Source organism: Phaenicophaeus curvirostris, chromosome 8, assembly GCF_032191515.1.
Source record: "Phaenicophaeus curvirostris isolate KB17595 chromosome 8, BPBGC_Pcur_1.0, whole genome shotgun sequence".
Taxonomy (NCBI): domain Eukaryota; kingdom Metazoa; phylum Chordata; class Aves; order Cuculiformes; family Cuculidae; genus Phaenicophaeus; species Phaenicophaeus curvirostris.
Genome location: NC_091399.1, coordinates 37,838,143 through 37,866,117, shown reverse-complemented (window position 1 = coordinate 37,866,117; position 27,975 = coordinate 37,838,143). Strand labels below are relative to the sequence as shown.

The following is a 27,975-nucleotide window of genomic DNA, read 5'->3' as shown; positions in this document are numbered from 1 at the left end:
ATACTTATAATTGCTTACATTTAGCTTTTGAGGAAGAGATAATCTGCTGACAAACCTCCCAGCTGTACCCAACGTTTGAGTTTTGCTTCTAGTTATCAGAGCGATCCCCTCAATGAACATTAACTATTTTTTTTAACAAGCTAATCCCTTCAAATGAGTTTCTTGTGCATTTCAAAGACATTTCAGTACATGCAAAACACCAAGTGATCTAAATTCTGGTTGAGAACAGCACTATCTTATTGCACAGTAGGTAGCCGACGCTTCATGTTATTAAACGCTAAGAATGAATCTGAGAGCTCAACAGCTTCTTTTCCATCTGCTATTTAATGCCTCAGGATATGCTGTCAGCGGGATTCTTCCTTTTTAAGTCTTTCTCAAACCATTTCATTATTTCCTTTCTTAAGCCTTCTATGACTTCTACAACACAAACATCCCTGTATGTGCTACCTCAGGCTTCTGTGGTTTATCCTGATAACAACGCTGCTGGTTTTGTTGTGCTTTGCTAACTGACATCTTGACTCTCACGTACTATATCTGCTTATTTCTTTCTTCCTGAAGGATGTGTGGCAGCAGGAGCACTTCTATATCAAACGTATCAATGACTGAGTCCACACAAGATGAAATCGTGGAACCTGGTTCTCAACAAGACCCAGCTGTTAGCTTATCTGGTAACAAACATACACTGTATAATTATAGATTCAAACTGTTCTTTGGAGCACTATGATCTGTGAGGCACTGCAGTCAGTGGATGTGAGATGCCCAGTGCTTTGAAGGAATTCAGTGCCGCCCAAGTTTTGGATCCTGATCATTAGAATACTTATAGAATTAATCTATCTTCTTTTAAATTTAGAGCAGAAAAGATCTTTTTTGTTAACCTTGTGTAATTTTTCAGATGTGCAGGTGAGGCAAGAGGAGATAAATGAAGATCTGACACAAGAAGACTTAGATAGGAGAGTGGATATTTATCTCACAGAGACAGAAACTATATGGATGTTGGACATGCCATCTGTTGTGGTGTCTGTAGAATCAGAAGATGCTGGCAGAGTTCAGTATGTATATTGGTTGTTGTGTACATGTATGTAGTGTGCTCAGCACACCCAATTTCTGTTGATCACAAAGTCCCAAACAGGCTGTTCACACTTAGGTTCAGTGTTCTGACAACTGCAATTTGCCATTTCACCTTTGTTTAAACCATGATGGGCTGGAGGGTCTCTCTTTTGACAAGACAGCCTAAATTCCTTACAAATCCATCTTTTTGATCCAGTTCCTACCCTCTTTCACTGATAAACTATGACAGAGAAGCAGAAGCAGGGAGTGGTGGCGAGAACACACAAGGGATGGGGGAAGAGAAGATGGAGAAACATAGTATACATTAATTACACAAATTAATTTTAAGGGAAACAGTAAGAAACTGCGAACCTCTGCACTGATTCTTGAGTGTAGCTTTAGGGCTAATAATTTCTTAATAGCAAAGATACAAAATAACTAGGCAGTCTTGGGCTTCATGGGAAGCTCTTCACAGTGCTTCTATCTAGGAGAAACTTCACCCTACCACATGCAACCTTGCCTGTTAAAAATTGTGTCTCCCCTTGGTTGCATCCAGTATGTCCTCCCTGGACTACTGTGAATTTTAGCAGGGAGTTAACCCAGAACATGTAGTTCTTTGTCTTACTCCTGAGAATGGACTGGGACAGAGTGCAGCAAAGTTCTCTCCATGATGCCACGAAGCCTGAGATGCAGTGTGCTGCAGCTGGGTGTCAAACAACTTAGATAAGAGAGGGTTTTCTTCTGCTAGTATACACGCAAAGTTTATGGCAGGACTTCAACCCCCACTGCCTGCGAATCACACGGGTGTGATTTTGGGGAAGAAGGAAGAGGAAGAGCATCCTATGAATCAGACTTGGCTAGTTATGTAGCACGTATTGCCAACTGTATAGGAACAGACAGTGACTCTTCCTGATCCCAACAACCTGTCGGTGGACTGGGGCTGGGTATAATCTGCATCTGCTGTTAGAATACTGAAACCAAAGAAATGGAAAAAGTTACGCAATTCCCACTGACCGTTCCTATAGAACCTCAGGGCTGGATCAAATAGAAATGTACTAGTTCCGGTTTTGTCTCTTAGATGCACAAACATTCACTCCCAAGTGTTGAGAGCTACATACTACTGAACTCTTCTAAATTCCACAGAAGCGCAAAGGTCATTGAAGTAGGGATTTTTGCTGATGCCTACCTCTATAGGCTATTCCCATTTTAGAGCAGCATCACAAGGTCAGAAATAGCTGCTGAAAAGTGATATGTAGAGTGAAAGAAAATCTAGCAATCAAAAAAAACAAGCAGTAAATTTATGACATGCAATATCCCCTCCTGTTCACCTTGTGGTTAAATACACTGGGAAGTTGAATGCAGATGTTTTTCAGAAAGTCAAGGCACACTTGTTTGGCTTTTTTTCCTTTTTCCAAGGGAACGGAATAGGATTTATGTTGAAATTTGCAAAAACAGACCTGGCAACGATCGCTTTGTAGAAAAAACTATGCAAACCATTAACGGAGCCACAAAGAACAAGGAAGTGCAATGTGACGAAGTCATCATGGAAGATAAAGGTAGACTTTCTGAGTACCATATAGGAAAGCATGTTTAATAAGAAAGGGCTTTAATTTACTTCATTGTACCCTTGGCACTTGGGTTTATTATGACATTTAGTTTACTAATTAAATATTATTTGGAGAAACTAACATACTGCTAGGTCGTGATACCTCAGAAGACTCTCTGCACAAAGACAGGGTACTGAGGAAAGGGACTTTTCTGTCTTCCATCTCTAAACAGGAGAAGACGTGTCTTCAACTTTCATTTTCAGAGCTTTATGTTCACACAGGCTAGTGTGATTTGTGGTGGCCTTTTTTGCCCCTCCTAAAAACTGAAAATTGGTACTGATGCCCTTATTATTATACCATTGCAATAAAATAGTCATTATACTAGCTGTGAGCTGCTGTGTCCTGCCTGCCTCAGCACTTTGCAAGCAGAGAGTGCTGCTTAGGAGGCAGAACTTCATCTAGTGCTCAGCTGTGGTCTTAAAATATGAAAGGACACAGTTCCCTTTTTTCTCTTAACTTTTCGGTGATGCTAGTTTCTATATTATTTGCCATAATGCAAAGAACAGAACTTACGTTATGAGATTTAAAATCTCCGGGAAAACAGAAAATCTTGGCAGCATCACCAGGTAGATGCAATTTTACAAAATGTTCAACCTCAGTGCTCTAAAAACACTATAGAGGAATTAGGTTTTAGATGCATGTGCTGACCTTTGCTTCACTATGGACCTTTTTTTTATGTGTAGGAAGCCAAAGAAAACTATGGGGCTTTTCCAAACATTCTTCCTTTGTGTTCGTTAGTATATGTAAAACAAGTGAAAAAAAAAAATCAAAAGGGGAAGCAATATAGATATTAATCTGACTTGAAAATGTGTCTTCCCCTTTTCTGTGTGCCTTGAGCATCAGCGGGGCTCATTCCAACCCATGTTTGAAAAGTTGGGCACACAAAGGCAAGGTCACAGAGCGTTGTTTGACTGGGAGATGCTTCCGCTGAATGGGGACCACGCACCCAGAAGACCCTGAAACAGACACTGCAGTGACAATACAGCTGTTGTTGCAGCCTTGTCTGACCCTCAGGTGGTTCAAAGCCCCTCTGCCAAACAGCTGAGAAGACAGACAAGAAATAAATCTTCGCTCAGCTATACATTGTATAACAATGTACTGAAACAAGAGACTTGTATAATACTTGTATAATTCATTTCTAGGGATGTTAGTCACTTCCTGGGACCTGTGCGATTCATTTAACATACTGGAGACAAAACCTGCGTCAAAAGCAGAAAGTAGCAGAGCCACAACTGGGAAAAGCAGCACATCTCACGCAACTAAAGAGCACAATCAGACTATGTCTGTGTCTTCTGACAGAGGTAATGATTTTCCAGGTAACATTTCTGCTGTGTTTTCATCCTTCTAAACCCTGCATATCAATATGCTGTGTGGTGAAAACTACACAAAGAAAATGCTTTGTCTGGCTGTCTGGCACTTGAAAGAGAGTTTGTTAAAGAATCTTGGACAGGTCTGCACTGAGACCTTCTTTGTCCAGTGCTGTCGTAAATGATCTGAAATAAAGAGTCAGTGACAAAGCCTGCTGGCACCAACTTACTTGGGGCAGTAGAAGCAGGACACCACTTGTGAAAAATTCCAGAAGTATCTCATCATACAGACTATTTGATCAACACGAAAAAATAATTGCAGAAGGGTTGGGGGGGTTTTATGATGTTAGGTTATGCTATGCTTTTTGCAAGTGGGGGAGACTTCTTATCCCTTTGCTTTTATGTGCAAAGTATTACCATGTTAAAACTGTTTTTTCCCATATTATCTGTTGCCAGGTAGCAGAACCTCTGTAATGATTTTGGAAGGTGCTGCTCTAGCCAGAATCCACAAAGTGGAGGAATGCCATTCAGAGGCTATATTAACATCCATGAACTTTCAGCAGAACTTATTTTTTATGGAGAGGATTCTAATGGAGAACATTTTTCAACCCAAACTTGCAGCTTATCGGCAGCTTCCTGTCCTTATAGGTTCGTTTGTTCTTGGCTACCCTGTTTTCAGCACAAGGCTTTGCATGTTGGCGAAAGTCGATGAGGGAGTTACATCCCTCATCAAAGCTCTTTGCAGAGGACAAGCCATTTAAGAAATAGGCAAAGGAAAGGAGAGTTTATGAGATATCAACGTGAACTTTGCAGTGTTACACCACTCCCTCTAACAGACATCCTTACAAGACTTGGTGGAAGAATTGAATAAATGAGTTCTGAGCTGGCTCATCTCCCTTCATCACAATAAACTGATACTTACTCAAAATATCAGTCAAACTTGTTTCCTGACATTTAAGATACAGACTAATTCAGCTACTTCTCCCACCATTTTTTTGCATTGGAATGCCTTTTACATTTTTTTTTAATTATCATTTTGTAAATAGACTGGTGGTAAACAGAAGTTCAGTGTCTAATGAGGTACATTCACTGCAGACTGTTACAGGCAATACCAGGACCCAAGTACTCAATAATATTTTACCTTTTATGGGTGTTCCAAGTTAACACAGAGATTAAAAAAAACAAAAGGGAGACTCACACTGCTTTTATGGTACTGTAACTCTTCATGTCAGAGAGAGTTTCAGTTTCCCAGGCAATGAGCCTGTTACATTCTCACTCTTCAGGAAGCCGCTCCAGCTGGAGCAGGGTACTGGCCAGGAGAACTTTTGTTCTGACAATACAGCAGTTACTGTGTTCTTATGTTGTTCACAGTGATCTGAGATGCATTTATGATTTGTACATTACATAAAACAAGAGGGTGAGTAAACAAAAAAACACAGTCTAAAAATATGCTCTACACTTAATATTCCCAAGTAATGAGCAACTTATTACAGCATCAGGCAATTTTGCTACAGTGTTACAGCTTCAATGCCTGAGTGTGGCTTTGCAAAATTTGGCATCTACCATGAAAAAAACTCCTGTTTAAACAAACTTTTAAATATGAGAGATTAGAAACATTCCTGTTAGAGGTGGACACAAATTCCTAACTTGTTGCTGGGTAGCTAAATTAATTCGTTAGACACCCGGAGCACAACTGGCACACTATAGCCTGATCTGGCTATTCAATGTTTTAGCCACAGTTTTAGAAGTTAGGATGTCTTAATTCCTCAAATCTTCGTTCTTTTTGCTGCAAAATATTTGTTGGAAGGGCAATTTTTTATTTCTTATGTGAATGACTAGAGTTGGAGAAGTGAAATGATACTACTCACATGCTACTGTTTTTGTGCATTTTAGATCCTGATGTTACATCAGACACGAGTGATAAGGTAGCAGCCACGAAAGAAGCTAATCAGGAAGAGCAGGACAAGGAAAAGGAGGATAAGGAAGAGCAGAAGGAAGCAATCACTGAGCCATCAGTTCTGTCAGATCTAAAGAAAACCCTAGAAGAAACTGTACCTCTCAGACTGGAGCAGCTATGGTCATATATGTGTGATTTAACACATGGTCACAGTGTAAGCAGTATGACTTGGAACAAAGTCAACCCAGTGAGTTAACACATTGCTTCTTCTAAGCTGTTTACAAAATAGTATAAGCAATTGGTGTAAATAAACTCCTAGTTTTGATGTACTTTGTTGGGAGGGATCTCAGAGAGATGCATTCATCCCTATAGTCAGGTACGTTGTCTTTGCATCCCTCTCTCTGCATTTTGGCTTCTCTTTTAACAATATTGCTACATTAGTCTGCAGTCTGGACAGCTGCGCTAGGCTTTTCTTACAAATGTATCCCAATGGCTTTAACTGGTCGAGAATTTAATTTAATTGGTCCGGTTTGCCATGGATGCTCACCTGAACAACAACATTAAGATAACAGACTTGGTCTGTTATAGAAATGAAAGTCAAAATTTAAACCCCTGTTACTACACTTTATGACTATTGATGGAGTTTATTTGTGGTAGTTTAGATACCACATTTTTGTTTCTAACAGCAATCTCCCAAGAAAGCTGCATTGATCAAACTCTTAAGGATAAGACACATAATAACAGGCACAGATTTCCAAGCAGCTGGCCCAAGTTTATTTAATTCAGTTTCAGTGGTGGTGAGGATGACTAAGACATCTCCACTTTCAGATTAATGTAAAGCTCAGTTTTTCCAACAGAGCTCTCTTATGGCCACAACAAAAATAATGAATGGAAGGAAGGTAAAAAGCAGGTGAGGATGAGAAACAAAACCCGTAAGATTGCCCCAGGGAAAAAGAGAGAGAAAATAAAGACCATTTAATACTGTTTGTACACCAAATCCCCAGATATTACGCAGTTTGGCATATTGTAGTGTTAGCATTGTAGGGCAAACAAATACCTGCTTTAAAAGTGTTAGTTTCACAAGCTACTTACACATAGAAAAAAAACCTAATGGAGTCGAAGACTTAAAGACTTGCTGCTGTTTTTTACTTCTACTTATGGAAGGGAATGAAGAGAATTCACTGGACTCCACTGTAGAGAGCTAAAACCTATGAGTTTGAGGTGGTCACTGAAGCTCCCTTTTGCAGCCAACACTGAGAGAGAGAAAAGTAGAATTATTATTAAATACTGCACATTAAAATAAGGTTATAGAACAGCGCATATTCATCTCTGGAAGGAGACATATTTTTATGATGGCCAGGGTGGGTAGACTGCAAACACAACTGACAGTGACTATGAAGGCACTTTTAGTTGAACCAGTTTCCACTATTCTAGAAATTCTGTTCTTGTGTGTCATTCTGCTTCCGTATCATAGAATCATAGAATAACCAGGTTGGAAGAGACCCACCAGATCATCGAGTCCAACCGTTCTCATCAAACACTAAACCATGCCCCTTAGCACCTCATCCACCCATGCCTTAAACACCTCCAGGGAAGGTGAATCAACCACCTCCCTGGGCAGCCTGTGCCAGTGCCCAACAACCCTTTCTGTGAAAAATATTTTCCTAATGTCCAGCCTAAACCTCCCCTGGTGGAGCCTGAGGCCATTCCCTCTTGTCCTGTCCCCTGTCACTTGGGAGAAGAGGCCAGCACCCTCCTCTCTACAACCTCCTTTCAGGTAGTTATAGAGAGCAATGAGGTCTCCCCTCAGCCTCCTCTTCTCCAGGCTAAACAATCCCAGCTCTCTCAGCCGTTCCTCATAAGGCCTGTTCTCCAGCCCCTTCACCAGCTTTGTTGCTTGTTTCTGGACTCGTTCCAGAGCCTCAAGATCCTTCTTGTGGTGAGGGGCCCAGAACTGAACACAGGATTCGAGGAGCGGTCTCACCAGTGCCGAGTACAGAGGGAGAATAACCTCCCTGGACCTGCTGGTCACACCGTTTCTGATACAAGCCAAGATGCCATTGGCCTTCTTGGCCACCTGGGCCACTGCTGGCTCATGTTCAGTCACTGTCAACCAACACCCCCAGGTCCCTCTCCTCCAGGCAGCTTTCTAGACAGACTTCTCCTAGTCTGTAGCACTGCACAGGGTTGTTGTGCCCCAAGTGCAGGACCTGGCACTTGGCCTTGTTAAACCTCATCCCATTGGACTCAGCCGAGCGGTCCAGCCTGTTCAGATCCCTTTGCAGAGCCTCCCTACCCTCCAGCAGATGGACACTTCCACCCAGCTTAGTGTCATCTGCAAACTTGCTAAGGGTGCACTCAATGCCTTCATCCAGGTCCTTGATAAAGACATTGAACAGGGCTGGACCCAGCACTGAGCCCTGGGGAACACAAGCATTATTTTTACAGACTTTGTACTGAGAGTCACTGTTAAAAGAAAATCGCCTTTTAAAAATACCCAACTTACCTTTACATTAAACTGAGATATATCTGTTAATCTGTGTTTCTAGGATCTTTTAGCTGTGGGTTACAGAGCTTTTGATTTTAAAGAACAGAAGAAAGGCTTGGCTTGCTGTTGGTCACTGAAGAACCCCATGGTAACAAGCACTCAGTTTGTTTTCTTTCTTTTTCTTCAATGCACTTTTCTGCTGTATTATTTCTGCTTTATTAATTTCCCTCTTCCCATTTCAAAAAGCAAGACCTAGCCAATAAGGTTGAATTTACTAGCCCAAACTATATCTGGGAAATTTATTCTGACTGCAGTACCTGGCAACGTGCTTAAATCTTGATCCAAACAAAGTGCCTGCAGGAAGAAGTTCAGATTTTGTGCCTGTGCACACTCTCAGCTGACACATCCAGCAGAGGTGCTGCCTGCACTGGTGGTTTGCTAACAGGGACGTCTGTTCACGGGAACTAAACTCATTGCACGCAGGCCACCGAACAGCTAACAGATGGTTACAGCTCTCAGGTAGCACCTGCCTATGCTGGGCAACTTAGCAATGCAGATCTCTGTATCCCATTTCCAATCCCTAGAGCAACCTACCCAAGCTTGTAAATCTGTGTCATTATCACTGTGGGTAGAAATTATTTTTGACCATTTGTTCAACACTTCCAAACTCTCATTACAGAAAACAACTGTATTTTAAATTTAAGGATTATCCTTTCCAATCTATTTTCTGTTGTACCATGAAATTCTGTTAGGTTGAAGGAAAATAAAAAGTATATAATATAATTATCTAATGTAGCTTCTTATAGTACTGTCAAAAAGACAGTGGCTTTCACAGATGTCACATTTACATATCCATCTGAAAAGTGATCCTTTTTAAATTAGACTTTTAAAAAAAATGTTGGAAATCTCAGTTACAAAGTGACATGACAAAAAACATCTGATTGCCATCACATTACACAGTTTTAATTTGATTTGTTCTACAAACTTCACTTGGCCAAAATTGTGTATTAGACTAATTTAAATCATGCAGAGTCAAGTCTTGGATATTTATCACCTCAATAAGAACCAAATACCCTTGTGATTTTCTGATGTCACCTTAGTCCTCAAGTCCCTGACATTAAAAAATAAGACCTGGAATACAGGTCTTGGCAAGCAAGTACTCTACTCTCTCAGATTTCAAGAGCTCAGTGCAGTAACTTGAAGGGTTTAATCTTATAACAGAGCTGAATCAGTTTTCTCTTACACGGAGAAACTGCAAAAATGGTGGTTTTCAGATCCCTGAAGCACGTTAGATTGCAGTTTATCTAAGCTTCTGTATTTGGAAAGGTACTTATCTTCATATTACAAGATAGAAAACGATTGGAGAAATTTCCTGAAGTGCCAGGTTTGTTTAAAAATAACCAAACAAATCAAACAAACAAAACCTTCTTTCTGTACTCACATAGTTGAATCTTAGGGAACTTGCTTTTTAGGTATTTGGTTTGCAGCAGGCGCATCTACCTTATTTTACAGTGTCATATCTCTGCACAGCCTTTATTTTTTCATAGTTTTATCAGTTCAGCAAGAAATAAACTGAATCATTTAGGATACAGTACCTAATTTCTGTCTAGAAGCAGTTGCTATGATCATTGCACTTGAGTTTTCCAGCAAAGCCTAACAATCTTATATCCAGTATTGAGAAGATAGAGGTAAATTAAGAAACTGACTTAAAATATTCTTGTATTTTCCTACTGTTCAGTGGCCAGAGCGTATTTTCCAGTGTAAGCATGGTGTTACTGCTTTGGATTTCTCTATGGCAAGCCCAAATCTTTTAGCAGTTGGTTTGTATGATGGTTCTGTTGCAATCTATGATGTAAGGAGCTGTAATGACACCCCACTTTTGGAGAACAGGTAAGGCTCTGTTTTCCCATCTCCTCTCACCTCACATCTTAGCAAATAACAAATAAAAGAATATCCACACCTGAAAAGCTGAGGGAATAGTAGCATTCTTGATAAGAAAGGCTTGCGAGTGCTCAGGGATGTTGCGTTTTTTTCATTTCCAACTTTTGTCAGCATCTTCCACTTTAGACTGGAAATGCCAATATTTGGAAATATTTGGAAATATGGAAATGCCTCAATACTCTCAAATGCTAGAATTTTCTGGAGCAAAAATGTATGGTAATGCATAAATGTCCTGAAGGGCGAAAGTGAGCTGAACTTTTCCCATCCACCTATTTACACAGATACCGCCAAACCCTCAGAGAATGCCGTTGTCCCTCTGCACTGCCATCACTCCCTATTCTTATTTCTGCTCATAAATGCTTACATTACTGTAATACCACTGGTCCTTGTTTGAGATACAAAACTCTCTGCACTGTTGCTGTGTATACAAAGCAAGCTCCCTGCGTTGGAAAGGTCGAACAAATTACTACTATGCTCTGACTTCTTAAGAAAATGCAGCAAGTTACCACCGTGTATAATTTTATACTCCATGTACTAACTAGGATAATCCTGTCCCAGACAGTAAATCCTTGTGGGAGACAAGTGGTAGCTTTTGCTGGTTTCTCACTGATTCCACATCAAACATTGAGAAAATACCAGAACAAGCGAGCGATAAGCAGGAATGATGAAGAAAACAAGAGGGAAGGGGTGATCAGGAGACATTTACCCTGTGGGCAGCTCCCCACGTCTAGGGAATTCTCCTATAAGGTGTGGACTGATTTCATGATCAGGTGTCAATGAAAGATGTGTCAGCACATTGAACAGTGCCCTGAAACTAAATATAAAATGTGTCTGATAAAAGAAGAACTTGCCTGGAGAAAAGAGCAGACATTTAGATTTTTATTTTTTTTTTTAAAACAAGAAGAGCTTAACAACATTTCTGTAATGAACATCAAGTCTTGACAAAGTGGAAGGTTAATTATTTTTCAAATGTATTGTCTCACCTTTGTCCATCTATGATTTATCATTTGTGGGTTTTGTCCCAGTGCATCTTCAAATAAACACACAGGTCCTGTATGGCAACTGAGGTGGGTGGAACAAGACAGAAGTGCAACAGGAGATGGCAAGAAAGAGAGATTAATCTGCATCTCAGCAGACAGCCGTGTAACTGAGTGGCTTATACAAAAAAGACTGGACTGCACTAGTAAGTGTTTTCCCCTGAAACATTTATACAGAGGGATAATACCTGAAATTGCAATTGCTTCATTTTATTTCAGGTAGCATTCTTTAAACCAGTTATCATACACAAAACATTTAAGAGCTGCTGAATGTTCCAAGGAGGCATGAGTTATTCATAGCACTGTCACATACCTTTCTGACAAAACTTCTTGCTATTTGCACAGATTTGATGAAAATAAAGCGAACAGCAAGTGAGAAGAAAAAAATACCAGGTGAGAAAGGAAAGAAAAGAGAAGCTCCAATATCTCAACAGGCAGCTGGAATGTGCTTTGACTTCCATCCAAAGGTAGGCTCAGGAAGTCCATCCTGACTGAAATATTATCGAGGAGACCTGTGCAGCCGTAGTGACATCCTCAACTGGAGCTACTTTAATATGCAGTGTATTTGCAGTGTATTTAGTTCTGAAAAAAATTTCTTCTTAGCTAATAACAATTTTACCCAAAATTGATGACACGGTAAACCAAGCAAGTAATCTCTGTATGTGAATGACTGTATCATTGCAGCTGTGTTAATCACATTTGCATTGGGCCAAATCCTAGGGTTACTTTCTTCTGTGTGCTGGTCAAATCAGTTCAACATCTCCTGAGTCTAGAACTTAGGCGGCTGTGCTTCTGTTTATCCATCTGAAAGTTTTGTCCTCAGAGCATTTGAAGAATTCATGTATTTGCCAATATGGATTGCAGAGATTTTCAGGAGTCAAAAATCACAGTCTTTGTGCTGCAGAGATGGAGAACACACATAGCAAATGTCACACTCTGGCACCGCTGCATCTATTGTACATACACCTCTAGCAGATATGCCAGCAGCCCAGCACACAATGTCCTGCAACTCCACTTTAGTTCTTCAGGGCATTGTCACTGCCCAACTCATCCAGTCCTTTGTATATTTTTGGATGACTGATAAAGAGGTTAATCCAGCTTAGGTTGCTTTTACCTTTCTTTCAGGATACTAATGTTTATCTTACTGGAACAGAAGAGGGTTATATCCACAAGTGTTCCTGTTCGTGTGACGAACAGTTTCTACAGACATACAGGGGCCATAAGGTAAGTGATACATAGAAAAAGTAATGACAACAAAAGCTTCAATTAATCTCACAAATGTAATAGTTTCTTTGTTTATATTTACTAAACAAAGCATCAGCAACAAAAGAAAACTAAACTTCTTATATTAGGACTGAATTCCCTTAGCATAAAGCATGACAGTCTTACAGGATTACTTTCTATACTACAGGATATTTTTACAAATTATTTATTGAAACTTGAACTAAAAATTGTTTTAAAGCTTAGTTCTAGCTTTATTTTAAGAAAACTGTCAGTAATCTTGTTGTCTTGGAAACCACTGTTACATAGTCTTACCTCTGAGAGAAAGATGGCAGAACTTTTTTTTAAAAAAAAAAATAAAAAAAAGAGGTGCTTTTAAAGTCTTTGCTTCATCCAAGAAGCTTCCTTTCAGCATCCGCTTCTCCTAACAACTGGTGAAGGGACAGGGTCAGCTGAATGTTTTCTATTCCTAAGACCTCTCCTGTCTTACCACACCTGCTGCATTCTAATTTCCTATGGATACACATAGAACGATGCTGGTTTTGGCATTACAGTCAGAGAACAGTTAAGGATTTACATGAAAGGTCACTATTAAAAACCATCCTGTGAGGCTGTAGCTCTAGAATAACATGAAGTTCTCTTTTTGTTTCTTCTCAAACACCAAGGGCCCCGTGTACAAAGTCACTTGGAATCCATTCAGCACCGACATGTTCCTAAGCTGCTCTGCAGACTGGAGCATTATTTTATGGCAGCAGGATTCACAGATGCCCATTTTAACTTTCAGTTCCACCACTGCTTCTGTTCATGATATTATGTGGTCTCCAAAATCAGTCTCCATATTTGCAGCAGCAAATGAAAACAGAGTAGAAATTTGGGATCTTAGTGTCAGCATGTAAGTAATTACTTTTCCCAAAGAAGATTCTGAAACTTAATGGCCAAAAGGCTACACATTAATGCCTAATCAGTATTGTTATCAGAACATGACAGCTCCATGCCATTTGCTTGCTTAGTTACTGGGAGTATTGCATTTTGAAATAGTAATTTTGTAAAAAAGCTGGGAGTTACGAGAGAATTGTGATTAAAAGAGAAGAAGCTAGATGCCTCATGGAATTGATAAAGGATAAATCTGCTTTTTTTGCTGCAGAAACCATAGATTCTACCACAGCCGTAGATAAAAGAAAAATGACAAAAGTGAGTTACTTGGGACGTTTTATAAAGATAAGATGGTCAGAAGTTCAGACACCTCTCATGTTTTCCCACTACTGTAACGTAGGCGAACGCCTTGCATGCAGCTTAGGTGATCTGTGCTATTACCTGGTCTGCACTATTCAGTATTAACGACAGCACAAAGCCCAAAGTGGAAGAGGTGGCCTACCAATTACTGTGTAGCAAAAAGCAAGTTATTCGTATAATAAAATTATTACACACACCCCTTTAGGCAATAGGACAGATTTTAGGTAACCGGGATCTCTTAGTTAATAGCAGCTGGAATTTTTGTTCTGGTAGAGACCAAACAGAACGCTCCCTCACTTCTTAGTTTTTTGAGTTAATGTAGACCATAAAACATGAAACATGCAACACTTATCAGGCCTGCATTACTGTTAGGCTTTACACCTATGTCATCATTAACAATTGCCTCTGTTGGGTTGCAGCTTCCACCCCGTGGTCTCTTGCTTCGCCAGCCCAGGAGCAGAATTTACCTCTGTGCTCTTTGCCAACAACACCGACTGCCTTCTGGTAGGAGACAGTAAAGGAGAAGTTGGCGTGTTTGAGCTGCAGAACCTGGCTGCTCACAGCAGTAATAAGGTATGACTCATTAGGAAGGGGTATCATCCTGAAAAGTAATTTCCTTTAGAAACAAGATACATATTTGTATGCTTCTAAGTATGATGCCACAAATGCAATCCAAAGAGGCCGGCCTAGAAGCGCTATTTTCAAGGAAAAACACTTAGGGGTATGCATAGTTTTAACAGAACTGTAACAAAGAATGAGACAAGACAATAGAAACCACCCTAGCCTGCTTTGTGGGTGCTCACTACACAAACAAGTCAGTTCCCAATTCACGTGTAGAAATTTTGTGTCACTGCATGGCTTTTACTGCAATTACACTGTCATACAGCTCTTTTTTTCCCCCTGTTGTTTTACAGGTTGGTACCTTACAGGATATAATCAGTCTTGCTGTAGCTGTTTAACAGTAGCTAAGTGATGCCATTTTGCAGTTGGTGGACAGCAAAGAAGACTTATTGTGGTACTAACACAAACAATATGTAGGTTTTCAAACATTACGATGTCTCTGTGACTTCATACTGGTTAGTAACCTCCTTCAAATGCTCTGAAGCTTACCCTGGAAGTCCCCCTCACTAGATGAAGAGTCTACTGTATTACTACACAAATGGCCTTCCCTGTAATACAGATGTGATAATTGGAAGGTCTCTGTAGTCTTTTCTCCTTGGGTTTTTTCTCCTTGTTTTTTTCCCCTCCAAGAGCTTTTCTCCTTGTTGTTTTTTTGTTGTTTTGGGTTTTTTTGTTTATTTTATTTCCTTCAAGGCTTTTCTCCTTGGGCTACTCAAAAAGCAAAACTGCCCAAATCACCTCCTGTAACAGCCACCCCTTCAGGAACAAAAGCACAGCCTAAATCCCTATCCCAGATGTAGCCTGTCTCTTCCCTATGAAAATGTACAGGAAATGAATGGACCTTTCATCAGATCCATCTTGTCTGTCATCCCATAAACCACCACCGAGGGTGAAGGTTGAGCTTTGTGCATCAGGTGCTCCTGCGAGTTGCAGATCATCCAACACCAGGCAGAAGGAGAGACCAACTTTTTCAAACCTGACAAATTAGGATAGTGTAAAATCACAGTTTAAGTAGCCCCTGTTGCACACTGACACTTTTCTGCAAAGTGCTCACACGAGGTAATGGTGTGGTCCTGGAGCAAGGACTGACTTCCACAGCTTGGGAAGCCAGGTCTGTTTTTTGAGACCTCCCCACCTCCCCTAGCCCACCCCCAGCAGCTGGAGAGACAAAAGCTGCTGGGAACACGTGCTCAAGCCTCCATTGCGAGCTGGAAGCAGGCAGTGTTTGGCTGTCTGGGCTGTCTTTTTGGAGGGCAGATGAGAAGAAACAGAAAAAAAGCACCCAGGTAGCCACCAGCTGGACCATGGCATCTGAGGGGATTTTCAGAGATCGACTATTCATGGAAAACATGGAGCATCTCTACAGATGCATAATGAAGAGCAAGATCTAGGCTACAGCCCTACTTCCTGACCAGTGCAGCAGGGCTGCCCCGTCACAAAAGCCAGTCAATACAGAAGCCCAGCAGCGAGGTGCCCTGCCTGCCAGCTGACAGAGGCAATAGCTGCATGCTCCTGAAAGCATTATGTAGTGAGACGTGTATTTTATAGGTACAGAACATTCAGACTCTGTCATTAGCCTGACAATAAATGTCCAACATTTAAACACATCACCAAAGCTAAAGATCATTTGTGATGCATTAACATTCACTTCCTTCTGTGTTCTGCACATTTGACAGTGAACATCCAAGCTAACCCTGGACATAAAATTAATCTTTGTGCACTTCAAAGAAAGAAACTCATTAGGGTGAATCATGTGTTGACCATTATTACAAATCTGAGCAGAATACACTATATATTTTCCATCGGTGCTCAGGACTGTTTACCTACTGAGACGCTACTGGTAAAAAACGAGCTTTCTGTCACAGCTATAACACATTGTAATTCACCCTGCACATAGTGTAAACTAATTAACTGTAACATTATGGTGCTGGAAAACACTTGCGGTGCTAGGAAGTGCTGAAGATCTCCACTGTTCCACATATATTTTGTTCTTAAACATGGCATTTCTAACCTTGTAATTGACAAATTTTCTCCTCAAGGCATTTTATTGCTTTTTGGTTTTTTATAGAAGATTACAGCAACTTCAGTCAACATCACTGATCTACTGGCCTCTGGCCCCAAAGCACAGCAACACTGCTCCACACTGCTTCAGGAAACCCACTTCTGTCTTTCAGAATTGCCAACAAGAAAAGGGCAGCCAGGACGCCAATCTGCAGCTACTCTGTGCTTTGTATGGAGCCTCTCCCTCTCACTCCTATGCCTTTTTGGACAAGGGCCATATCCACAGGCCTCACTGCAGAGACACGTGCCACACACTGCACTGGAGCTACTTCACTGCATGCAGGTATCTGTGAGGCAAACACCTCTGAATGCAACCTGTCAAACGACTACACTGCTCCGTACAGTTTGTTACAGTGAATTCACTGTACCCAAAGGCTCTGTGTGCCTTTCCCACGCACTGCACCTGATCCATGACACAAGACTGCATCCTATCACTTAGCATACTAGGTATCATAGCAGGGCATTTGCAGGCTTGGATGCCTACATTTGACACAAAAAACCCTCAGTATCTGGTTTTCTTGTGAGTGACTGCCCAGCACCAGCAGATTGCTCTGAAACATCACAGTTACCAGCCCAACAAGGGATGCTTGGCAAGAGAACGGTGAAGGAGTAATAAAGGGGTACACAACTGTGGACATCACTGGAAGGTGCTACCTCCCTTTCAGTTTGGGATCACCAACAGAAAAAGACCTGAGGTTATTTAAACTGCAGTAACAGACACAACTGGGCAACAGGCTGTAGTAGCACCGCCATGTGGGAAATGCACAAACTCCATTATCTACAAATTAGGTAATAAACACCCTTTCACTTCTGCAGAATATACACTTAAACAGTGTTGATCTAAACCTGTACCCTATAAACATGTTATGCCACGTGTGTTCCTATAATAAAGCAGTTACAGTCTTACAAAGTCCTTAGTACCTGACCAAAATCCCAGCACAAATCCCAAAGCACTTAAAACACTACCGGAAACAAGCAATTAACTTGTTTTTAGCAAACATTAAGTCATCCTTAGGGTGAGCCCATACTCAGTGGAGCGGACGGGCCATCAGTATAAATGAGATGATTTCAGCAGAACTCCCCACCTCAGCCTCGCAGTTCCCTTCAGCCCAGTATCGAAGCAACAGCATCCACAGAATGAGGGGCACGGTGCTGGTGCTGGCCTTACTCACTCTCCTGATTGTAGCACATGAGGGAAAGTGTGAAGGGAACACTGTGAGGCTCTGTGGGAGAGACTTTGTCCGAGCCATCGTCTTCACCTGTGGCGGGTCTCGGTGGAAAAGGCATTTGACTGATTATCACTACCTGTTTGGTAAGTACCAATTAATGCATTACAGGCTTACCACCCCCTGCAAGGTGCGCTTCCCTCTGAGGTGATTTTGAAGAACCACGTCACCTGCAGGCTGTACCTTCAGCTTCAGCCACCTCCATTAATTGGAGGATGTCAAGCATGAACCGCATGGGCTTTGCTTCAGACAGCAAGTGAAGAGAGGTGCAACTTCATGGGTTCTGTTTCCTTGCAGCTTGCTTGGTTTAGCTTAGTGTGCTGTTTTGGTACATTTAGATCAAGATTTTCCCACCTGGAGGACCACAAGTCAAGTCCAAGGTGATCACTGAAAATCTCTACGCCATGACATTTTAAATGTCAGAGACAAGCCTTGCTGTAGCCAATGCACGTTTCTTCACTAGCACACCTCTCCTTCCCCACTGAGAAACAGAAACTTCATTAACAACTCTGAGACTATTATAATTATAGTATTTTAAATAGCAGATTATTTGAATATCTTCACACTGTGTTGTATATATTAATTATTAGCACGTTTTTAGACAGTCAGAAAACTTAGACATTACATGCACCACTACAAATTTGTACTCTGACTGGTTAAAAGAGCTAGAAAAAAGAAAATAAATTAGGCAGATGACAGGAAGAGAAACTTTCTACATTTTCCATGCAGTAACATCTGTTTGTTGAAAATTCTATTGTAGCAGCAGCTTAAACAAACATAAAAAGTAACGCCACCTGCAGCACCCTACCTGAGAGTCTGTTACTGGAGAAAAACCAACACTGCTAAACTAAGTGAGATAACTACTATGCCTTTATGAACTCCGCAACCAGTGCCAACTGTGCTTTAGTATTTAAAATGCACATGAATTGCAAACATTACGTAAGTGGGAACATCCAGGTTGAAATTGTAGGGTATCTGACGCCTCACCATAATATCTGCATATCAGGAACCCCACAAGCAGTTCTAGGTTAATGTGCTGGTCAAGTGTCACTGACACATCAAATCATGGTTTTACCCTTTGAAGCAAAAATACTACTGCAAGACTGATAAGGCAACTATTCCTACACAGTACGCTCTCCAATATAAATCCAGAAATTATTGATTTTAACATGTTAATCACAGAACGTCTACCTCATGTATCTATTTTAACACAGCACTGGAGAGAAGTCCATGATCTGGTACCTCTTGGTTGTTCACATCAGGCATCAGGAGAAAAATACTCTCAGCTCCTGGGCTGTAGGCTGGGCTGTCTTTTTAGTATAGATAAATATTCTAAACTACTCGTGATTCTATGACTTCTAATTTTTAGCTTCTAATTTTTACGTGACAGACAGTGAAAACATCCTGCCTTTCTCAGAAGAGAACAACAGTTTTGCTGACTACTTGATGTACACAGACCAGAGGCCGGAGACTGACAGCAAAGAAATCCACAACATCAAGCCTGAGGCAGGGCAAGACTTACAAAACACCAGGAAAATGTCTGTGCTAAAAAAGCGCGAAGCAGCCAAACTGCTCACCACATCCTGCTGCAGCATCGGCTGCAATGAGAGAGATATCAGTTCCCTCTGCTAAAACACAGCAGATGCTGACAAGGTTCAATAGCACAACTTTCATGTATTAAGATAATAATGACATAAACAACAATTATTTCAGTTGTATTCTTTATCCGTAGCTTTATTTTTGGGAGTGCACTAGGGAGTAAAGGCTACTAGGGAGTAGCACAAACCAGTGAACAGCTGCAATGACAGTTCAGGTTGGTTTGTTTGGATTCCACACAGTGTTTACAGTAGTTTAAACTTCTAGTCATGAATACAAATATTCCTTTCCATCTAACTAACTAGTGTTCTAGTTTCAGCTTTGCAGATAACATGTAATAAAATAAGCAGTTTCTTATATGCTTGTTCTTTTACTTATGAAAATCCAACAGCAGGTTTCAGCTGTGAAATATGGGTAACAAAAAGTCTGTCATCAGAATGAGAATAAAACCCAGGCAGTGCAGATAGCTCTGCGCACTGTGTCATGCTGAAAGACCTGTGAGTCAGAGCCTACCCCAGCCCAGGAACAGCTGCAGGAGGTGAGACCCATGGTCAGACAGCAGCCATGGTTTACTTCCTATTCCAGCTGCTTCCAGTCATGTCTGTCCGAGGTCCTACCTATTGACAGGTAATTTGCACCCAGGGAGACTCGAAATACGCTGCTGAGTGCAGAGTACTCCCACTCTTACGTATAGGCAGGTGTCATCTGAGAACCTCAATTCATTTTTTATGGATTCAAGCACTTTCGATAAAAGTGCCCAAACACATTAGCTCGATGTACTCTAAGTATGATACCATTTGAAGACATGTTTCACTTGATTTCAAACACTACAGGACTCAGCTAGTCTTTCCCAGGCAGAACCAAGCATGTCCTCTCAGCCACTTTTTCTGCACTCAGGGCTCAGGGGAAGCCAGGCCAGGCCCTAGTGAGCAGAGCTCCCAACCCTCGCACTCTCCACTGCAGAGCTCACCCAGGGCACCTCTGGTTTGAAAGGATCCCCCCATTCCTTGGGCAGGGTCACCTGCAGCACTGAGTTACTGTGGCCTGACAGGACACAGCATCTGCAACACAGTGTGTGTACGAAGCTGGGGCCATGGGGCCTGCAAATGCTATTTAACTGGGACAGTTTTTAAAATGCTTTTGGTCTACTTTCAAAAATCCCTCTGTGGTTTCTAATTGGGGATCACACAGTGAGGGCAAATTCAGGGAGAAAAAAGTATTACAGAAATATGTGTTTCTGAAAGCAGCTAGAATCAGGTGCAAGACAGCATTTAACAGAGAATCACTTCCCACTGGGAAATAGTTACGACATTCACCCCCAAAAGGCTTACGGTAACCACATTTCAGAACAGGTGAAAGTTGCCTTGATCCTTCACAACCATTTTCAACAATAGAGAGAGTTAGGCTGAACATTCATTTCTCCTGCTGTTAAACTTGCCCGCCTTCTTATTCAAAATAGACACCATAGACATTTGCAAGAGCAAAGAGTGAAGTGTTCTTGACCATGTGTGATGAAAATGCGTCAATCGCAGGATCCCACAGGCACCTGCTTCCGATTTGCATGCTTTGCTCATTCAGCTGCCCAATATGTGTCACCACAACAATCTTGTACCTTGGTATCATAAGGTCTTTTACACGATCTTTAATAACCTGTAAGAGAAAAACACGTTTGGAGACAAGCCGTGAGCGCTCTTTACAGGTGATCCTCAGCATTTGGGTTTTCTGGGACAGAAAAGTGCAAGCATTGCATTACTGAGCCCTTGCAACAACCCCGATGACAATCTTTAAACTGCAGCATTTGAAATGTCTACTGGAAACGCCCCAGCCTGCTTTTTTAACGTTGGTGAGCTCTTCTGGGCCAAATCAGCTGAAAGATTAAAGGGTCAGGACACTATTTTCTCAGCAGCAAGAGTGTGTTTAACCAACAAGGAGCTTGCACACATGTCACTGTGCAGAATTCAGCCAAAAAGCTAATTCGCCTATTTCAGAAAAGTCTGATACATACTTAAAGCTTATTAATGGCATTTCTGGACAGGTCAACTACGACACGGAGTTTTGAATGTTTTGCTTGGTTAAGAGTCACTGCTGTCTGAGCAAACATCATAACTTAGACCAGCCTGCAACCATCTCAGACCAACCCTTAGTGTATTTTGATGGCCTCGTGTGGCATTTGTTTTATGCCACACGGCTACAAAGCCCCTGGGTCGGGGCAATCCCCAATTTCAATACAGGATGGGGGACGATGTGATTGAGAGCTGCTCTGCAGAGAAGGACTTGGGGGTGCTGGTCCATGAGAAGCTCGACATGAGCTGCCAACGTGTGCTCGCAGCCCAGAAGGCCAACCATACCCTCGGCTGCATCAAAAGCGTGGCCAGCAGGTCAAGGGAGGTGACTCTGCCCCTCTATTCCTCTCTTGTGAGACCTCATCTGGAGTGTTGTGTCCAGTTCTGGAATCCTCCATATCCATATAAAGGATATGGAGCTCTTGGAACAGGTCTAGAAGAGGGCTACAAAGATGATCAGAAGGCTGGAGCATACTCGCTGTGAGGACAGGCTGAGAGAGTGGGGGTTGTTCAGCCTGGAGCAGAGAAAGCTCTGAGGAGACCTTGTAACTACCTTCCAGTACTTGAAGGGGCTACAAAAAAGCTGGTGAGGGACTATTTACAATAGCGTGTAGTGATAGGGTGAGGCGGAACGGCTTTAAACTGGAGAGGGGAAAATTTAGACTAGACATAAGGAGGAAATTCTTCACAATGAGGGTGGTGAGGCGCTGGCCCAGGCTGCCGAGGGAAGTGGAGGATGCCCCCGTCCCTGAAGTGTTTGAGGCCAGGTTGGTTGAGACTTCGCGCAGCCTGGTCTGGTGGGAGGCGTCCTTAAGGTCCCTTCCAACTCAAACCATTCTCCGATTCTGTGCTTTCATTTAGGCGTCCTTGCCCTGACGGCCCCTCCTTCGCGCGCTGCCGAGGTGCCCGGGGCCCGGCGGTACCTCTGCCATGGCCCTGGCCGCCTCCCCGCACCGGGCGGGCTCGTAGCGCTGCTCCCTCGCGTAGCTCCCCAGCACCTCCTCCAGGATGGCATCCACCGCCGCCACCGGGAAACGCTCGGGGGGGCCTGGATGGGGGGGAAAACGGGAAGATTAAACCCCTCTTTTCTGCAAAACCCACCGCGCTGAAGACAGCCCGAGCCCCTCACCCGCGCCCGGCATCTCCGGAAGGGCGAGGGGCGGGCGGGGGGCGGGCGGCCGCCATCCGGGCCGGGGCGGTGCCTCCCGCCCGCCTGTGTGTGACCCCCCGAGCTCCGTGTTTCGCGGGTCCCGAGAGCCTCCACGGGTCCCTGGATGTCCCCACAGACCTCACAGGTCCCCACAGACCTCACAGGTCCCCACAGCCTCCTCAGGCTCTGTGGGTCCGCACGTGTCCCGATAGCCCCCACGGGAACCCCCACAAATCCCTGCATGTCCCCACAGCCCCTACAGGTCCCTGCATGGCGAAGCTGGTGAAGGAGCTGGGGAACAGGCCTTATGAGGAGCGGCTGAGAGAGCTGGGGGTGTTTATCCTGGAGAAGAGGAGGCTGAGGGGAGACCTCATTGCTCTCTGCAACTACCTGAAAGGAGGGTGTGGAGAGGAGGGAGCTGGTCTCTTCTCTCAAGCGACAGGGGACAGGGTGAGAGGGAATGGCCTCAAGTTTCACCAGGGGAGGTTCAGGCTTAACATCAGGAAAAAGTTTTTAACCAAAAGGGTCATTGGGCACTGAAACAGGCTGCCCAGGGAGGTGGTTGAATGACCTTCCCTGGAGGTGATTAAAAGACGGATGGATGAAGTGCTGAGGGGCATGGGTTAGTGATTGATAGGAATGGTTGGACTTGATGATCCTGCGGGTCTTTTCCAACCTAGTGATTCTATGATTCTATGTCCCCACAGCCACCACATGTCCCCATAGACTCCACAGTCTTTGTGGGTCCCTGGGTGCCCCTGTAGCACCCACAGATCCCCCCCAGCATCCGCAAGCTCTGTGGGTCCTTGTGTGTCCCCACAGCTTTCACAGGTCCCTGCGTGTCCCCAGAACCCCCACAGATCCCCCACAGTTTCCACAAGCTCTGTGGGTCCCTGTGTGTCCCCACAGCCCCCACAGGTCCCTGCATGTCCCCACAACCCCCACAGATCCCCCACAGTTTCCAAAAGCTCTGTGGATTCCTGCATGTCCCCACAGCCCCCACAGATCCCCCACAGTTTCCACAAGCTCTGTGGGTCCCTGCATGTCCCCACAGGTCCCTGCATGTCCCCACAACCCCCACAGATCCCCCACAGCCTCCACAGGCTCTGTGAGTCTCTGCCTGCCCCTCTGGCCCCACAGGTCCCCACAGCACCCACATGTCCCCCCCAGCCTTAACAGGGCCCCACAGCTTTCACAGGTCCTTGCACATCCCTGCAGCCCCTACAGGTCCCCACAGTCCCCAAACAGGTCCCCACAGGTCCCACAGGTCCCCACATGCCACTAAAGAACCCAGGTGTCCCCATGGCTTCTGCAGTTCTCCTCAAGTCCCCTACATGCTCTCACGGGTCCCTACAGGCTCCCGCGGGCCGTCATGGTCCCTATGTGTCCCCACAAGCCCCCATGGCCTCCACAGATGCCCATTTGTCCCCACAACTCCCTGTTACCTCCGTGGCCTCCACATATCCCCAGGCTGCGAAGCTGTACACAGCAATGATATTTTGCGCCAGGAACATAGCAGCTGTAGCCCCTTTGCCCAGCTCCTCCGGATGCTCCTGCCCATGCAAGCAAAACTCACCCAGAAAAAGCAGCGTTTTACGGGTTTTGTTTATTTTCAAGGAAAAAAAAATTCACATTTAAATTGCAACTCAATCGGGTATTTAATGTAGTTCTTATGTATAGAATTAATAAACTTTGTTCTGACATGGGGATTTATTTGTTGCAACTTTATGCATGGTAAATAATTGTAAATAATTGCATATTCAAGATTCTGTGAAATGGGTGAAGGGGAGAATGGAGGAAAGACATTTATAAAAAACATTATTTACAAAAATGATATCCACATAGTCATATTCTAATCTATAAGGCAAGTAACATTTAAAATATGTTGTTTCATGATTATCTTCAACAAGTCAATACAACACATTCATATTACCAGTGGTCAAATACAAAGCTTTGCTGCTATAGTCCGTGTGCAACAAACCTGTATGTCTTTTTCTCTGAGAACAGTAGGTGAGCAGCAAAGTTTTCATCACAGACTAAGCAGTACTTAGGCCATCGTAGACTAAAGGTATAATATATCTCATTGCACGTTTAGGCAAAAAAGGCCAGCCATTAATTAACTTAACTTAAATCTTAAAAATAGACCTGTGTATCTCAATCCACAAATATTTATAAACATTTTATACATGAGGGAGTTAATAAAATGATACAGGGAGATACCTTGGGAAATCCAATTCACTTCTGAGGTTTCCTCTGGGTTCAGAGGTGCTATGGCGAGGTTCTCCTGCACCCCGTGCCCTCCACCCACCAGCTCACGGCCGCAGGACCGGAGTTTCAAACCACAACCAGACTTGATTCCTCTCTCAGACCACAGCTAATGTCTCTGTAAGTTTTATGCCATCAAAATAACCATGTGATTTCATCAACCTAAGAGAGTTTTGGAGTGGAAAGCCTCTCTTTTGTGGATTACAAACCCAGCAGCGGGATGGCAAGTCTGCAGCAATTTACCCTTTATCCAAAAAGAGAGATTTCTAACAGAAGAGTAAGATATTCAGAATGCCTCGCTAAAACCTGGCATGTTTTATCTCATACTGCTTGGCCTGTAGTGAAGTCCTGCTTGTGTGCAAACCTTGGAATAGCATCGCCACATTAACTGTTCTGATTTTTCAGGTGCAATTGTCAGCAGTGTTATCTGCAGTCCTTCCTAAAATGATAGGGGAGGTCGCACAGGAGTTGGGGAGTATTTCTGCAGATGTTTTTCTAGCTTTGCAATGAACTTTTTTGGAGAAAGTGTGAGAAAAAGAAGTAAAGAAGGATTCTGAGTACAAAATTACATATTTTGATCAAGGTAAGCTTCAAAATTCATTTTTTTAACCAAGACATCATCACATAAAACCAACCAAAGGATAGGGGAAAAAACCGCTCCAGTTCAGTGTATGGAACTGGCTTTCTCAAGTAGAAGTTGGGTGTTTGGATAACAGACCAGAGCAGGATTCCTCTGTATCGCAGAACTGCACCATGTACCAGTGGGCACAGAAACAGCACTGCCGTTGAAGGAGATGAGAAGCTGAAGGAGCAGTCCGAACGTTTTTAGTAAAAGACATTTGACTCTTTCTTAGGTAATTTAAAAATATGACACCTTTTCATTGCATTCCAGCCATTTAAAAATGCTTTTCTCCAAGAATGTGAAGTAGTGACTTTATGTGATTCTCATCCTGCAGGAATCTCTGCAGCTGCAGTTCAACAGGGTGCCACTGCCAGCTGCTCTGAGTGACCCAGAACTAAGTAAATGAATACAAGTGTGCCTTGTGGTGGCATGGGCAGCAAGATAAGGTCTCAGCAGGGACCTCAGTGGGAAAATAATCACCCACGCTGAATAATTTTTACAACTGGGCACTGAATAACTACCCCAGGTCTCCATGATCATGTTAAAAGGAGGGAGCAGATGGGTCTCACCTGCAGATGTACATGGCTTCAAAATGATAAAGCATTATATTTTTCTGATGTTTGCCAGATAGCCTAAGCCCCAGGCACTGCTGCATGTGGCACCCAGACAGCATCTGGCAGTAAGGGTGTGCTTGGGACCTGCAGCCTGGCTGGGTGCCTGCCTCCCCATCCCCTCACTGTCTGGTCAAAATGGGATCTCTTTTTAACCTTATAAGTACAGATTTTTTATTTTTTTTTTACCTATGTTTAAAATATAACCCTTATAATGGGGGCCTAAAGGGGCATACTGAAGATAAGACTAATTAACCAAAATACCAAATAACAGCACTAATATCTTTAAGTCCAGCCTGTGTCAGGAAAAGCATTCAGTTGTGTAACTTCCTTGGTACAATATTGCACTCGTGTGACAAAGCTTTTTCAAGTAAAGCCACACATATGCACTGAGAACTTACACCAGCTGGGCAGGAATAGGAGTTTAATGGACAGTGGCCTTACAGAAAAAAAAAAGTAGCAGCTTTATAACAGGGAAATGATATTTAAGAACAAATGCAAATACCAAATTGAATTCTTATTATCCAGCAGTATTTGATTTGAGCAATTTCATTATTATCAATAAATATTGTTAAAGTAGAAAATTGGTCTGAAATGCCTCCTGTGAGGAGCACCGTAAGCTGGCTGAGAATCATGAATATTTACAACAAACAGAAGTAAAGTTGCAATACCACCCACATCCTCTTTCCTAGCTTCTAAAGACCCAAGTCTTCATGTTTCCATGGGGAAAACCACTCCTGCTCTGTTGGTGGGCACCTTGACACTGCAGGCATGGGTCGCTGGCGGCTAACTGGGGACCCTAGAGGAAAATCCCTCAGGAATAGGTGGCTGAGGACACAGTCTAAAGGGATAAATTCTCAGAAGTCACCAAGCTAAAGCCTTTCTGTGCACGCATCACACCTATTTATTATTTGAACACCTCCTTTATTCAACTTTTTTTCCACTCAGACACTTATTTCTGAGGGCTGCTGAGCTAAGGGTGTGAGTGCTGAGCAGAGCTGGAGGGCTGAGCTCTCTTTTAAGCCTCAGCTCGACTTGGCAAAAGAACTTCTGGCCCACATGCTCGGAGACAGAGCACCGATGCTGAGCTTTGGAAATGCAGGTGACTTACAGGCAACCAAATCAATGCTGTCTTTCCAACTCCCTGCTGATATAGCTGCTCTGTGCTAGTGGGCAGGGAGTACCGAACAGATGATTCACTGAAGATAAACATATTTTCCTGCCTAAAAGTGGAGGTGAAGCCTTCAGAGCTTGAGTGCCCTGAATGCAACAGGACAGCACAAACCCTGTGTCCTCTCCAGAGCCAGGGCCACGTGCTGTTACTACAGACACCGAAATTAAGGATGAACAGCCCTGCGTTTGCCCCTTTTTGGTGCTCTAAATTTAAGTCTGATACATCCCAAGCTGCTGCTCAATCTTTTTTCTGCTGACAAGTTCCCAAAGCCAGGTGGAAAGAAAACAAGTCTTCTGCACTTCAGACTTAGATTCTCAACTGGCCTGCTCCCCCTCCCCACACGGGGTAATGCTGGAGTACCACACTCATACAGTACATGGGAAGACAAATACCCAACAAAATATGCCTCCCTGGCACACTCTGCTGCTTTGCCTCTATGCTCAGACACCATCAGGGCAGGAAAATTAAACCACCAATGTGGCGCATCGTCTTCTTGCAAAGGTCATGCTGGGAGGGAATGCAGAGACACGCAGTTCAACGTTCCTGAGCAAATGCCTTGTGAACTAAAACACTATGGAAAAACTTGGAAAAGCAGGATGCTGGTTTTGGTCCCAGGGTCACAGTTTGGGAACAACTGTTTTGTGTCACCTGCTAGTGGCTGGAGGGGGATTGTGTCCCCATGCGGCTGCATGCGTGCCAGCACACCTAACTCAAGTCTGCCAGCCAGTTTGCCCCAGAAAGGGTACAGGACTTTCTCACCTCTCTTCCCAGGCCACAAGAACTGCATCCTTGCACCGACATGTACTTG

The 27,975-nt window shown here is 43.2% G+C and overlaps 2 protein-coding genes across 2 annotated transcripts; one reads left to right on the top strand and one right to left on the bottom strand.

The window, feature by feature from the left end:
* Positions 1 to 336: 336 nt before the first annotated feature.
* Positions 337 to 14,357, top strand: DNAI4 (dynein axonemal intermediate chain 4). The gene is made up of 13 exons (XM_069862306.1): positions 337 to 668; positions 893 to 1,049; positions 2,464 to 2,603; positions 3,797 to 3,970; positions 4,418 to 4,609; positions 5,855 to 6,105; positions 8,408 to 8,494; positions 10,085 to 10,236; positions 11,313 to 11,470; positions 11,670 to 11,791; positions 12,450 to 12,548; positions 13,211 to 13,437; positions 14,198 to 14,357. The coding sequence occupies exons 1-13, from the start codon at positions 560 to 562 to the stop codon at positions 14,355 to 14,357; spliced, it is 2,028 nt and encodes a 675-aa protein (XP_069718407.1). The 5' UTR covers positions 337 to 559.
* A 5,155-nt stretch (positions 14,358 to 19,512) lies between these two features.
* On the bottom strand, positions 19,513 to 22,530 carry DYNLT5 (dynein light chain Tctex-type family member 5). The gene is made up of 3 exons (XM_069863094.1): positions 22,475 to 22,530; positions 22,269 to 22,398; positions 19,513 to 20,932 (listed from the first exon to the last, which is right to left on the bottom strand). Exons 1-3 carry the CDS (start codon positions 22,528 to 22,530, stop codon positions 20,729 to 20,731), a joined length of 390 nt encoding a protein of 129 aa, XP_069719195.1. The 3' UTR covers positions 19,513 to 20,728.
* Positions 22,531 to 27,975: the final 5,445 nt, after the last annotated feature.